The sequence below is a fragment of the Balaenoptera borealis genome, assembly GCF_965194805.1.
Source record: "Balaenoptera borealis genome assembly, chromosome: 1".
Lineage (NCBI taxonomy): Eukaryota > Metazoa > Chordata > Mammalia > Artiodactyla > Balaenopteridae > Balaenoptera > Balaenoptera borealis.
The window spans coordinates 94133942-94148279 of NC_138860.1; the positions used below are offsets into that span (position 1 = coordinate 94133942).

General features: G+C 52.6%; 1 protein-coding gene across 11 annotated transcripts in view; it reads left to right on the top strand.

Moving 5' to 3' along the window:
- Positions 1 to 1536: 1536 nt before the first annotated feature.
- Positions 1537 to 14338, top strand: part of SYT6 (synaptotagmin 6) — a 68555-nt gene continuing 55753 nt past the window's right edge. For 4 of the 11 annotated variants that reach the window (XR_014244796.1, XR_014244797.1, XM_082392522.1 and 1 more), the window contains exon 1: positions 11999 to 12151. Coding sequence is in view for 1 of the 11 variants with exons in the window: in XM_082392518.1 (XP_082248644.1) it covers positions 11163 to 11325 (163 nt within the window). In the remaining 10 variants the exon portion in view is untranslated. Of the gene's footprint in view, positions 11326 to 11998; positions 12152 to 14338 lie in introns of those variants that run through there. The other 7 variants (XR_014244798.1, XR_014244799.1, XM_082392517.1 and 4 more) reach the window with 4 other exon arrangements.

Sequence of the window (14338 nt, forward strand, 5' to 3'; positions counted from 1 at the left end):
TTCAGGTTGAATTTCACGCCCTTCTCCCATCTTGTGGTCCACAAACCTATCCTTTGCCTTTAGACACTTCATGGCTATGCCCTTCTTGGCAAGGAGGAATTAATCAAATTAGAAACAACTCCCCCCATCACTACCACCAATTTTGAAACTCTTATCTCAGTTAATCCATCTGATTAAAATTGATTGAGCACCTACTAGGCCACAGACCCTAAGCGAGGACTGAGAAAACCAAAGTGAACAAAACAGATGCAGAACTTGCCCTCACCTGGCCCATGGTCTGGTCCCTATCTGGTCTAGGAGACAGATAATTAGGTAAGTCATTCCCATGAAGTCTGAGGGCAGTTAAGGCAGCAGATATATAGGGTCTATAAAGGGCTCTCGAGGGTGTAAACCAGATAGGAAGATGGGACCGTCCCCTCCTCCCAAAGCAGATCCTCAAAATGAGGAAAAGCTCAATGTTTGTGTCTCTGGGCCGTGTGGGGGAATGAGAGGGCAGTCAGAGTTGAGGGAGGTGCATGGGAATCGCTTTCTTGGCCAGGGAACTGTCTGAGCAGGGTTTGAGGGTAGCCAGAGGGGACTGAGGAAAGCAGAGCCCAAGTTCCACTCACAAACCCAAAGGCAGCCTCCAGGCCAATCAAGACGGCTTTCAGGGAGAGCAACTGACTTCCTTTTGTTATACTGTTTGGCTCTAACAATTTAATGCAATGAATAGTGGAAAGCCCCCCGCCACCCTCCCTGCCACCTTCCACCCCAGGTGAGCACAGCTGTGAGGAAAGCGATTGGTTTTCGGCAATTTTCATGCGCAAGAATGATGAACAATTGGATATGAGACAAGCCAGGCTGTCCGCTCCTCCTATAGGGGCTGGAGGCACTTACCTCACTCTCTGTGGCTTCCCCGAGCTGTGGCGCTGTGGCCCGGTTGCCACTCCAATGCCTGCTGTCTCTGGAAGTCTCCTCTGCAGCCAGACCCCACTTCATCCACCTCCTGTCCCTGATTCCTCCTCCTTAAGCCCTAGGCTTAACCGTTTCCTCCTCCTGCCTTGTTTCTTCCTCTCTGCCCACCGCCCCACCTCCCCACTGCCCCCATGGCGCTGGGCTTGGGCTCCATCAGCCACTGTTGGTTTCCGCTGGCTGAGGCAGTGGGCGGCTCTCCAGCCGTCCCCCCAGCCCCTGTGAAGAAGCCCCCTCAGGAACTGAGGCCTCAGTGGGCGCCGGGCCTCCCCTCCATGATTTTCTCAGCACTTTCAAAACTTGTCCCACTGAAATTAGTGTAGGAAGACCTAGGTCCACCACTCTTTTTATAACCTGGGTATTTTCACTTCATTGAGCCTTGTTTTCATTTCTGTAAAAGTGGGGATAAAAATGTTGTTACTTGTATTTTATTAGAAAGGCCAAAATAAATACTATAGGTGTGTTGTATGTGAAAAAAAAAAAAAAAAAGAAGAAAGGAGGGATCCTATTGGCTACTGGGCTAGTGGCCTTTTTTTGCAAAAAAAAAAACAAAAAAAAAACTTGTCCCACTCCATCCTACAAAGACTGCTGAGATTTCCTAAAAGCTCAATAGCCTCCCAGAGGGAGAGCAAGTCAGAGAAGCTGTCAGGTGCTTTCAGGAGCAGGGCTGAAAAATCCCCCTGGCGGCGTGTGTCTGACTGTGGCCTGTGTGTGTATGTCCCTGTGGCAGGGTAGGTGCGTGTGCGCAGGGGAAAGAATTACACAGAATGAAGCAAAGCATGTTCCCATGTTAGCTGCTGTCCCTACCAGCAGCCTAAACAAACAAAACTGCATCACCTGGCTTCAGCACTGGGCCATCTCCACACTGCTGGGGCAAATCGCCCAATTACCAGGGCGCTGGACAGGGTCCTGGGAGACAAATAGTTGTCAGGTTGCCCCCACAGGCTACAGGGCGCCTCTCTTTTTTAACTTTACAGATGTTCTCATCCGAGGCCAACCTCCACCTCCCCTTCATCCAATGCCCTTTGTTCTCTGCCCCCCTCCCAGCTCCAAGGGCACTTGGCTAATTTGGAAGGCCTGAGAGTCCCACCCTGGGCTCTCTCTTCTCCCACAGCCAGCTCAGCAGTTGGAGGGAGAGATGGGAGGAGAACGTGTGTGCAGGGGTGAGGAAGAGCAGAGACAGTAGAAATGGAGGGAGGCGAGTGGGAGGTGGGGCGTGGGGTACTCTGAATTCCCCTTAGCAGCGCTCATTGCACAGTAATGACTTGGTGTTATCATCAGAAACGTTTCCTGGAAAACAGTTAGCTGTGCCAGCAGACACACACTTGCTTCCCAGTAATGGCTTGATACCTGGAAAAATGAGCAATTACTTCTCATGAAGAAACTTTTCAGGACCCAGACTCTGGTGTGTTCACAGAGGACTTTGGAGCTGGTTCCCCCTCCCCGCCCCAGCTTCCTGTAGCTTCATCATAATCTCTCTGAGGGCAGGGTTTGGGTCTTCCTCAGCTGGCCTCCTGACTGGCTGGAACAAACTGGGCTCTTCGTAAAAACCCAGTCAAGTGAGACTGAGCTTCCTGGCGGTAAATGTGGGAATGCGTGAAGGCTGATGGTTCTCTCTCCCACCTGTCCCTCACCTATGCTCCAGCCAAGAATAGCTGCTCGCTTCCCCTTCACATGGAGGGCTTATTTTTGCCTGAAAGCCTTATCCCAGGCTGTTCCTGCAGCCTGGAATGAAGGTGTTCCCCCATTCCTTCCAGTCTCACCTGCCTAAAAAACTCAAAACTCTACTCCCCCAGGAAGCCTTCCCTGATTTGGCCCATTTAATTCTACTCTGGGATTCTTCTGGCACTCACACCCTTGCTTTGCACTGTATTACATTCACATATGTACCTGTCTTCAGAGCAGTAGTCACTCACTGAATGTGGATTAGGTGTGAGGCACTGAGGAGATGAAGATGAATGAGATCCAGACCCCAGCTCAAGGAGCTCACAGCCTAGTGACGAGTTAATGGTGTGCTGTTGCAAAACTCTGTGAAAAAAAGTGAGCATTGGACTGACGAGAAAGGGGACATCTTGAGACAGAGTTGGAAGTCAGGGAAGGGGCTGTTCTGAGTGCTTCATGTATGTCAACTCATTTAAACCTCTTGGTAAACTGATGAGAGAGGTACTGCTATTATCGTCTCCATTTTATGAACAGGAAAACTGAAGCACAGATAGGTTTAGCAACTTGCCCAAGGTCACACAGCTACTACAAGGCAGATCTAAGATTTGAACCCAGACAGCCTGGCTCCAAAGCCCACAGTCTTTACCTCTGTGCCCCTCTATGTCCTATAGGAACCAGCTGGGTGATGAGGAAAAGAGGAGAGGTGTTCAAGGCAGAGGGACAAGCAATTGCAAAGTTCCAGAATCTAGAGAGGGCATGGGTAAAGGAGAGAGGATGTGCAGGAACAATCAGCAAAAGCAGGAGATTGGGTGGGGTGGGAGGATGAGAGACAGGGATTATCACCCTGTGACCACAGCACAGGCAGTCTCCAGGGATACCCAGAGTGTCTGGAGAAGAAGCTGCATAGGTGGACGGAGGCCATGTGTGGAAGGGACTTGTATGCGGTGCTAGAGAGTGTCAACCTCATCCTGAAGGCCCCAGGAAGTCTGTGAAGGGTTTTTTTTTTTTTTTAAGTTACTGATCGTAGCTTTCTTTCTTTTTTTTTTTCTAAAGTTTCATTTTATTTATTTTATTTATGGCTGTGTTGGGTCTTCGTTTCTGTGCGAGGGCTTTCTCCAGTTGTGGCAAGCGGGGGCCACTCTTCATTGCGGTGTGCAGGCCTCTCACTATCGCGGCCTCTCTTGCCGCGGAGCACAGGCTCCAGACGCGCAGACTCAGCAATTGTGGCTCACGGGCCCAGCCGCTCGGCCACATGTGGGATCTTCCCAGACCAGGGCCTGAACCCGTGTCCCCTGTATTGGCAGGCAGACTCTCAACCACTGCGCCACCAGGGAAGCCCCTGTGAAGGGTTTTAGGTGAGAGGGTGACCTAATTAGAGTATCCCGTAAGCTGACTTCCATGATCCAGAAGAGGAAGTTTGAGTGTCTAAGCTGGGGCAGTGACAGTGGTGCGGAGGACAGGGGTTAGATCATTTTAAAGATAAAAACAAGAGGAGTTGGTGACAGGCCAAATGTGGGTGGATAAGGAAGAGGCAAGAATCAAGGAGGGTTCTGAGGTTTTGGGTTTAGTTTGGTTTAGTTACGTCCTTCTTTAAGGAGGTACAGCAGGTTTGTGAAGGAAAATATGAATTCTACCTTGAACTTATTAGATTCAGGAGGTCTGGGGTAAAAGTGTTAAGAAGAGGAATTTAGAAATGCATGTGTAGAACCAAGGAGAGACTGATGAGTCAGATGCAGAATTGGGGGTCCTTAGGATCTAGGTTCTGGAGTGAGACTGCCTGGGTTCAAGTGCTGGTTCCATCACTTGATACCCATAAACTGCAGATAATAATAGGGTTGTTGTAGGAATTAAATGATGTAATCCATGTTAAGCAAGCAGCATAGACCCTGAAACACAATAAGTCTTAGTAAGTGTTTAGTACTATTACTATTCATATTATTTAGTATTTAAAGCCCTAGGAGTAGATGAGATCACTGGAGAGAATGTGCAGAGACAGAAGAAGGGATGAGAGTTGAACCCTGGAGAAAATGGAAGGGCTGGGAGGAGTCAGAGGAGAGAGTGAGAGAATCAGGAAAAAAGAGCAATCCAGAGAGAGTCATGTCACAGGGGAGAATTTCACAGTCGATGTGGGCATGGGCAACTCTGCAACAAAGAGGTCAGAGAACTCATTTTAAACCAATTTCATGTGTGGCCTCTCTCTGCAACCGATTATGCGCACTCCCCCAGGACAAAGGCCGTATGCTTAGGGCTCTGCACACTGTGTGTGATGGAGGGCCAGTGCTTATGGGAAATAATACAGGACTGTTCTTACGTGCCTGGTCCAGAAATGGGACTTAGTAGGATGTCAGTAAATGCTGAATGAATGAATGATGTAAAAAGACAGGCTCAAGTTCTAGCTCTGTCACCTGTTAGCTATGATCCCAAGTCAGTTATTTTTAGCCTCTCTTGAGACCTCACCACTAAAAGGAAGGTAATAATATTTACTTCCTAGGGCTGTTGCAAGTATGAAATGAGACAACATACGTGAGACCGTTGTTTAAACTGTTCCACTTTACAAATGTACAGGAGTAGTAATGAAGGTGGGGACTGAGTCAATAAAACCACTCACTGTACCTCTAGCAAACAGCAGACACATAGATGATGCTTGGGGACTGGAATGGAAAAGGATTTTTATCCTACTGAATGGATGGAGGCTAAAATTTAGGGAACAGATTTGTTCTCTCCAGGGGCTCCAGCCCTTCATTGCACAGGGGGCTGTAGGCCCCTGACCCAATGCACACTCTGTTGATTCTTCCTGCTTGGGTTCTGTTGAAATCCAGGATTAAGACTTCCTAGTTTTGACAGGGCCTTTTTTGGATTTGTCACTTTAATTAGTTTTGGCATTTTATCCGGTTTCTTTTCATTAGTGGAACAGCCAGAGTCCTGAGATTACAAACTCTCTCCAGGCTCCTTGGGGATAATTCCAGTCCTTGGGGTCCTGGTCGTACAAGAATCTTGGCTTGGACCTTTCCTGGAAGCTGTGCTATGACCGCAGGACACAACCCAGCTATCGCAGAGACTCCCTAAGCTGTCCTCTGAGGAGTCTTATCTCTGTCGAGTGAAGCAGCCAAGCATGTCCTGAGCCATGAAGCTGTCTGGTCCCAGCCTTGTGTTTCATCAATGACACTGTCTTTTCTCTACACCAGCAACTGGGTCCAGGGGGTAATTGAATGGCTAAGGTCAGAGGGCCAAGACCTTTGCAAAGAGACACAGGAGTGAATCTTTCAGTACTCTGTAATTTCTTTCCAAATACTTTTTATTTATTATGAAGTCAATTTGAAAATATTATAACCTTTTTTCGTAAAAGAAAAAAGTTATTCATACCCTCACCATCCTCCCCAGTAGAAGGAAGAGACGCTCACCAGGGGTCAGAAGGCCTAGATTCCAGTTACCTGCTACCTCCTAGCTTGTGTGACCAGGGACCAGTCACTTAATTTCCTCATTTACCAAATGGGCTGCTAGCACCCACCCATTCTGCCTCTTAGGGTTGTTATAAAATTAAATGAGGCAAATTTGCTCTTGGCAATCTTCAGGGTATGGTTAACCTTTAGACAATGTTCCTGCTGGCTTTCCCTCTATGATCTGAGAGAAGGAAGAAAGGGATAGGAACTGTCATTTGTTTGAACACCTGCCATGAATCAGCCATAATATAGTAAGCATTTAACTCCAGGTATTTAATCCTTGTACACTATAAAGCAGGCCTTATATGTCCCAATTTACAGATGAAAAGTTGAGGTTCAGAGAGCTAAGGTACAGTGCCTCAAGTGATACAGCTACTAAGTGACAGAGCCAGGGTTTGAACACAGGTCTGTCTGACTCCAAAACCGATGCTCTTTCTTCTATCCAAGGTCAGTGTGAAGAAGAGCACAATTGGCTTCCTTCCCAGCCCTTCCGCTCCAATATCATTCTCACTTCTCAAGTAATGCAGAGAAAGCCCTGGACCCAACATTGTTAGGTCCATGTTCAAAACTGTTTTAGGGAGGATGTTACCTTCTGACCTTGAACCTATATCTGCTTTTCTGGTCCCTAGCCTGCTTTAGCCCACAAAGCCAGGCTGGAAGCAGCAAACTCTGTCCAGTCTTCCCAAGTCTGATCTAGAGCTCTGTATGCTTGAGCAGAAAGCACAACAGAAATGGGGCCTCTGAAATGGGGAAGAAATGAGACAGGGGCAAATATACCCTCGGCTCAGGAGGTTTGAATTGTTAAGGACCTTTCCTAGAATAAAAGCAAGACTGGACTCTCAAAAACACCTGGGCATTGACTCAGGGCTCTGCAATGTCTTCTGCATCTTTCAGGCAAGGAGGAATTCCTGAAAACACTTATAATGGCTTGGAAGGGCATGGTTTGCAGAAGTCAACCAGCTTTGGCTAGAGTTGCTGTGTTGGTGTGAGGTTGGGGGCACAGGGTGACATCTGCTGGAAACACTGATAAAGCTGTTTTGGCAGAAACCCCATGGGGATTCCATAGAAGAGTGTGTTCCAGATAATGGTATAAAGTTACTCCCATTCCCCAATTCAGGGCGTCAGCTGAACTCTCCACCAGCAGGAGAACAGGTTGAGCTGATGTCTGTTTTCTTTAAGTTAAAAACCTTCGCAGAAAGTGGCCAGATGCCTCAGTAAGCAGGAAATGGGAGAGGTGGAGAGAGGCGATCAGTGGTCCTCGTGGTTGGGTCACAGCCCCCTTGGCTCCAATCTGCTCGGCAAAGCAGTGGGTCTGCTTGTGTCTATTTCTCTGTATCTCTCCCTGAGCGTCAGACAATCCACCTATGAATATCAGACTGATTCCTTCACATCTCTGCTGGGGGTTTGGAGGGGAGGAGGGAATGGGGAAAGGGTTCCCTATTTAGAAATTGCATTGAGATGGAAAGACAATATGACACATCGGCTCATGTCAAAGGAGCTCATTCTTCCCGCCTACAGCATTAGCAATTTCCTACTGAGGTTTAATTTTTTATTTGAAATTATTATTTTGTTTTAATTTATTTTATTTGTAGCATAACTCAACAGGACATTGCTGCTCAGAACGGGGTGGGAAGCTTCCAAGGGCAGTCAGGCCACTGCCTAAGAGACTTGGTGTTGGGGGGGGGGGGGGCCAAGGGGAAGTGTACTTTGGCTATTTCTGATCAGAGGAGGGCAAAGGAGTGGGAGGCCGCTGGTTTTTGCCTCAGACCTCTTCTCGTTCTTCCTCTCGCCTCACCCCCAGCCCCCTCTCCTGCTTCTGAGCAGTCTGGCCTCGGGGGCTCCAGGCTCAGGATGCTCCAGCCATGACTGTACAGAAGATGAGAGTAATGAGGGAGGAGAAGCCCAAAGTGAGTCTGAACATCTGTGACACACTCTTCTCTTGAGAGCCAGAAAAACCTGCTCTTCACTCCCTCCTTCCTTTCCCTGCTCAGCTTCCTCCTTTCCCCTCCTGTAAAATCCTAGAGTGTGGTTGCTGGAAGGAGACTCAAAGAGCTCCTCATCCCACTTCATTGTCTTGTCAATAAGGAAACGGAGGCCCTGGCAGGGGAGGTGACTGCCCCAGGGCTGCTTTGGTGCACCAGTCATGGAACCCAGCCTCCTGTGCCCCTGTTTGCCTATGCCATGCTGGCTGTCTCCTCTCCTCCTTCTCTTCCCCACCCCTAAATAAAACTCAGAATGGTCTTCCTGTGAGAGGTAGCATTGAGGGGCAACAATTTCACTTCTTCTCTCTCCTTCCCTCCCCAGGTCTGAGTAGGATGGACCCTGGGAGTCTGAATTTGGTCTCTTCATATGGGAAGAAGCATAGATGTGTTTTGGGAGTGGGCTTGTAAGGGAAAGGGGTTCTAGAGAGGAAAGGGTCCCATTTTTACATGAGGATTTTTTTTCTGCTTTGTGGCTGGTTATGTGACCACAAGTATCAGCAATTAACTGTGGGGGAGAGGGCAGAAAAATGACCACTAAGGCAGGGCTTTTTTCTCAATGTAAGAAAAACTACCTTTCTCTTTTATCTCTCTTTCTGAATGAGTGTCCCTTTATACATCCCTTTATATGCATGCCAGTTCTGTCTCTCTCTCTGCTCTCTGAATCTATCTCCTATATTTGTCTCTTTGTATGTCTCTCTCATTCTCTGCCTCTCCAGGTGTCTCTGTCTCCTATCTCTATCTTGGTCTCTGTCTCTCTTGTTTCTCTCTCTCATACACACACACACAGTCACTTGCACAATCCAAATTCAATGGTTATTGACTGGGGAGCCCCAGCCCCTTTCCGCAGCCCTGTCAGAGCACAACCGTTTTCTCCCCGTTCGGATGAGAAATGCCAGGTCCGGAGCTGCTGCGGGGCGCCGGAGACGCTGCAGAACCGCCTGCCGAGTGTGGAGGCAGAATCCGGGAACAATGAGAAATTATCTGTTAATTCTCGGTTCCTACCGCCTGCTCTGCTCCGAACAGGCTCCTTTGCCTTCAGTTTAGATGCAAATTCCCCCACTCGTTGTAAAGCAAAATATTGATTTCCCTGCATCACGGGCCTGGGCCCTTGGAACAGACCTGTGTTTTTTCATTTTCTGCAAAGGCAACACAAGGCGCTTTTTTCTGCAAATTTCCCCGGGAATTCGAGAGGGGGAGGGAGAAATCGTCGCGGAGTGACAGAGTTGCCATAAACATGGGCAGAGAGCGGTTCTTCTCCATTTGTTGTTTTACATAAACACAAACCAACCCCCTCGGAAACTGCTAATGAGCGTGTGACAAGGGGCCTCTGAACTCCAGTCTCTCCCAGCTACTGAGTTCTGCATCGGGTGGTGAGGGAAAAGTGATGGGGCCTCTGGGCTCCTCAGATGGGTTCTAAAAGCACTGGGCGGAGAATGGGGACTCCACAGCCTCACCTGTTCTTGGAACAGCAACTGAGCACCTCCCACAGGAAGGCGGCCTGGATTGCATTGTGTGGCTGGGATCACGCCTGCTCAGTCCCTCCTGCCTGAGTTCCTAGCCCTCCCCTGTCGCAAGCTCCTGAAGTCAGGGTGGAAGCTTCGAACCCACCGCAATTGGCCGCCCCACACCCCCTCCCTAACAGGGTGCCCACGCGACGGTCGCACCAACTGGGTCTTCAGCACCATGGACAGAGCTAGGAAGCGCAGGGGGAGAGGAAAAACCGCCCAGTTAGGTCAGGGTCCTCTTAGGCCTTGGCTTGACCCTCTGTACCCAGGGCATGCCCAGGGCTGTCAAGTGTCGGCTAGCGCGGCTGGTGCAGATGGAGCACGATGGAGACCGCCAGGAGCTGGGGCTCCGAATCTCCCGCCTCCGGAACGTGAGTCACCTCCCGAGCCACTTCCAATTAGCGTGCTAATTAGGAGGAAAGACCCTCCTCCTCCACTCGCCACCCGGGTACACACCAGCCCCGTGGCTTCCAGAGGCTCCGGCTAAAGTTTCCTTCCCAGCTCCGGGAAGGCAAAGGGACCTGAGCCTGGGGTTTCGGGTGAACCCCACAGAGGAAGAGGCCTACCCACCGACCAGCCGATAACGCAAGACTTTAGTGACAGGTCCCCCTTAGGGCCGCGACCCGGTGGCTCTCCACAGACCTCCAGGCTGAGTGAGGCGCCTAGGAGCCCCTCAGTCAATCTGCTCCTGGACCTCACGCCACGATTCCTGGAGGGAATTGTTCTGCCCTGTCTAGCCTCAATCCTCCCGTTTAGTTTTCGGTCTTCCTGGACCTTGTTACGCTTAATAACAAGCGTTAACATCAGCGTTGTTGCACGGATGCGGAGAGATGGGTCTGGCGGGAACTGAGAGCCCTCTTGAAACGCCCCCCATTCCGATTCGCCAGAAACTTTCCCTTCCCGTTGCCATGGAGAGAGACGGCCGCTGCCTCCCGTCGCCATAGCAACGTGCGGGTACCGCGGACCTCAGGATTGCGGGGCTCAGAAAGTCTTTTTCAGTTCGTATCGCCCCGCAGTCTTAGGGTTTTCTGCCTTCGAAGCTGCGACTCGGGGTAAGTCTGACTAATTTCTCCCATCAGGAACCTTGGCCAAGATCCTCCCACCCCCAGCGGGGTCATCCTTCTTTCTGTAATAGGTTTGTCTATTTCGTTGCCACTTGTGTGGCATGTGGCAATTTACCAAGTGTTTTCACAAACACTCTCTTTATATCCCCAGGCAAGCCGTGAAACACTCGTAATCATTATACCCCTTTTACAGAGAGGAAAAATTGAGGCTCAGAGAGGCCCAAGGTCACACCAGGCCGTGAATGGGGAGCCAGATCCCAGGCTCTTTCCTGAGTCTTGCACCCTCCAGGATGCGGAACAACCTGGCTCCCCCGCCTTGAACCGCCCGGACTCAGACTGGTCGCTGGGTGTAGAGGGGGCGGCCGTGAGGCGCCAGACTTGCCAGCTGCTGCGGGATGCCACGTGAGGGGCGGAGACCCTGCGGGGAAGTGATTAAAAGCCGAACGGAGCCCGAGGGGGCCGCTGCGGGGAGGGTCTTCTTGGGGCCGCCTTGCCCCGCCCCAGTCCGGCCGCGGCGCGGTTTCGGGCGGCTGCTTGGAGGGCTGGGGTGTCCAGGGCATGAACGGGGTGTGGGAGACCGGGGAGCCTCGGTGCCAGGCGGCGCTCGCGGTCCTGGCCTCGCTGTGCCGGGCCCGGCCGCCCCCTCTCGGGCTGGACGTGGAGACTTGTCGGAGCTTCGAGCTAGAGCCCCCAGAGCGGAGTCCGAGCGCTGCCGACGCAGGTAACAGAAAAGCCGAGGCCCCCTCCCTTCCCGGATTCTCGCCCTGGCTGTCCCCGCTCCCCAAAGCCCCAACCCTGGGAACCCCGGAACCTAGATGGAGAACTCCGGCTCAGGATTCTGGATTCGGATCCAGCCTCGGCCAGTGCCCTGGCCCATCGCCTGCAGGGCAAGCAGAGAGACGTGAAGGGGACCCGGGAGTGAGAGAATCCCACTGCCCCCTCCTGTGTGACTCTGCGGGGCCCCCGCGGAAAGCCGGGCTCCCGGGACGCGGCGCCCCAAGGGGCCTCAGTTTCCCTCCTGTTTCTCTGCTCTCCCTGAGGGCGATCTGCCAGGGTAGGGGTCTATGGAGCGAGCAGGAGACCAGGGACATCCCGGCTGAGGAAGTAACTCGTCTCTTCGGGGGTGTCGACGTCCCTGGGTGCGTCTGTCGGTCTGTCCGTCAGTTTATCTGTTCTCTGGGGAAAGCGGCCCGAGCCCCCCTGGGTCTCTCAGGGAGAAACTTGGATCTGCGGCTGGCACGAGGTCTTTGTGTCCGGGTGTCTCCGGCTGCGAGTGGCTTTCTGCGTCTCCGCTGGGGGGCGGGGGGCGGGGTGGGGGAGGGTGTCTCGGTACCCTCCCCCCTACCCCCCGCCCCTATAACTTGCTCGCTCGGTCTCTCTCTGACTCACTCGGGCTCGGGGCTGGTGCGCGACTGAGCCGGTGCCTCTTGCCCACTTTGCCAAGCGGGCGCCTCCTGCCCGAACGGTGCGGACCCTGCGCCGGACGCAGTCCCAGGCGGTCGCCGAGCCCAGGCGGGAGCCCGCGCCGGTCGAGCTCGCCGGAGCCGGTGAGTCCGGAGCCCGAGCCCCGCGGGGCCAGGGCCCGGCGCACAGCTGCGGCGTCTCCCGGGAGTCGCGACAGCGGGAATGGCGTGTCGCGCCCTGGCGGCCGGAGCCGCGGGTGGGTGGGCAGCTTGGCGGCCGGCCGGCGGCGGGTATTTACCTGCCTCACCGGCGCCGCGCGGCCGCGCTCGCCCGCTGCAGCCGGGCTTCTTTGTCCGGATCCCGACGTCTGGAGGGTCCTGGGCGGAAGGGAGTACCGGGTCGCGTCCCCTTTGCGCGGGGAGAGGCTGGGAGCAGTGCGAAGCCTCGAGAGAATGCGGAGTGGGGGGTGGGGAGATCCTGCAGGGACCAAGGCGCCGGGGTTCCTTGGGCTCCGCAGCCTGCACCCCTCCTTGTACCCCGACCCTGACCCCAGTGGCGCTGGGCCTAGAGGTACGCTGGTGTCGCCCCGCGGCTGCGCACCCCCCTCGCGGGAAAGCGAGGAGGGGGCCTCGAGAGGCGGGAATTTCGTCTCCACGCGCTTCTTCTGGGACCAGAAGCCGCGACTGGAGCCGCGATTCTTGGAGGAGGTACAGGTGGGGTAAGCTCCCCAGAGGCCGCAGGTTCCAGGGCCCTGTTTTCACTTGAGGTTAAAGGTCGGAGATATAGATACGTCCTAGGTTAGGAACAGTGCCGCTGGGGGATGGGGGAGAGAGAAGAGGGTAGTGGGCCAGGGGAGGCTTGTGTGCGTGAGGTGGAGCTGTGTCCAGCCTCGGGGCGCGTGGAGCCCACCTCGGCCCTGTGTGGGTTGTAGGGGGGCGCTACTCCCTCTCTCTCTCTCTCACCCCCGCCCTGGCAATGTTTAATCAATGGGTCGATTACTGCAGCAGAAGGGACTGAGGTTAGACATGCAGAAGAACTTTTAGAGGGTGGTACAGTGATGGAGGTTGAAGAGGTTGATTCTTCTTGAAGAATCTCTGAGCAAATTAGGCCCAGCAAGTACTATCAGACTTTGGTTCTCCGTGCCATCACCACCTACACCACCCAGCTCCCTATATCCAACAGACACACAATTTTCCCCAAGTCAGTGTGTCTCTTCCTGCCTGCCTCCCCAGCTCCTTCCATCCTTTCCTCCAGTGATCCATCTCCAGTGGGGCCCTTAATGCTGGTTCTGACCCCTCCGATCCTAAAGGGGCTAATTCAAGGTCAGAACACACCTGTCGAGTTCCGCCGGGGATGGAGGCTGTTTCTCCTGTCTGTTTAGGGCAGAAATGCTAGGAGTTGGGTAGGGGGGCGGCTGGCATATGTGTGTAGCACATCCTGATACAGGGAGGCACTGGTGTTCTGACTCCAGAGGGATGCCCCATAGTCTGGAACGACAGGTACCTGGATGGCCAGGCTGCGGGTGAGAGAAGGCTGAGGGGTGAGAGCCAGCAGGCCCAGATCAATCAGTATGCCTTTCCAGCAGGCTGCTTCAGAAAGTGAGGTTGAGTTGTCAGCCTTGGGGAACTTTAACTTTGGCTGCTGAATCACAAGCCTCAGTAAGCCCTGGGGCCAAGCTGGGGTGGGGGAGGGCTGAAAGGGATGGGGAAGGCTGAAGGAGACCCTTGATCATAGCAGAAGAAAGAAAATGGTTGAGTGTGGCTTTGGGATCTTGGAGGTTTAGGGGAGCAGGGGGTCTGGGGAGATGCTGTGGTATTCGGGACCAGGGCCCCCAGGCATCACACCTCCCAGCCAACTCCCTGCATCCCAGAGCCACTGTCTGGGTCCAGATTCTCCAGTCAGAGAAATGCTGCATCTTTTCATTTGCAGTTTCATGAAAAATGCAAGTGACAAGAGCATGCCCAGTTCCCTTTACCGTTGTATGTTTTCCCCTGCCTTCCTCCTTTTCTAAGTCTCTAGCTCATGGGATTTCTAGTAACACCCTGAGATGAAACAACTGAGATTCAGACTCTGCTATCATTTACTGGGACACTCCTATATGCCAAGGTCTGTGCTAGGAATTGCACAGGAAATCTCAATCAGACCCTGACTTGGAAATTTCTCTACACAAACTGTCCAAGCTGAAAGCAAGTCCCATCTTTTTTTTTTTTTATTAAAAAAAACCTCTAAAGGTAAAGGGTCTGCTCTCCTTCTTAATATCCACCCCCACACCCCCACCCCAGGGGAAACTGGCAGGCAGTTCATCACCTTTCTTTATGTCATTTGCCTTA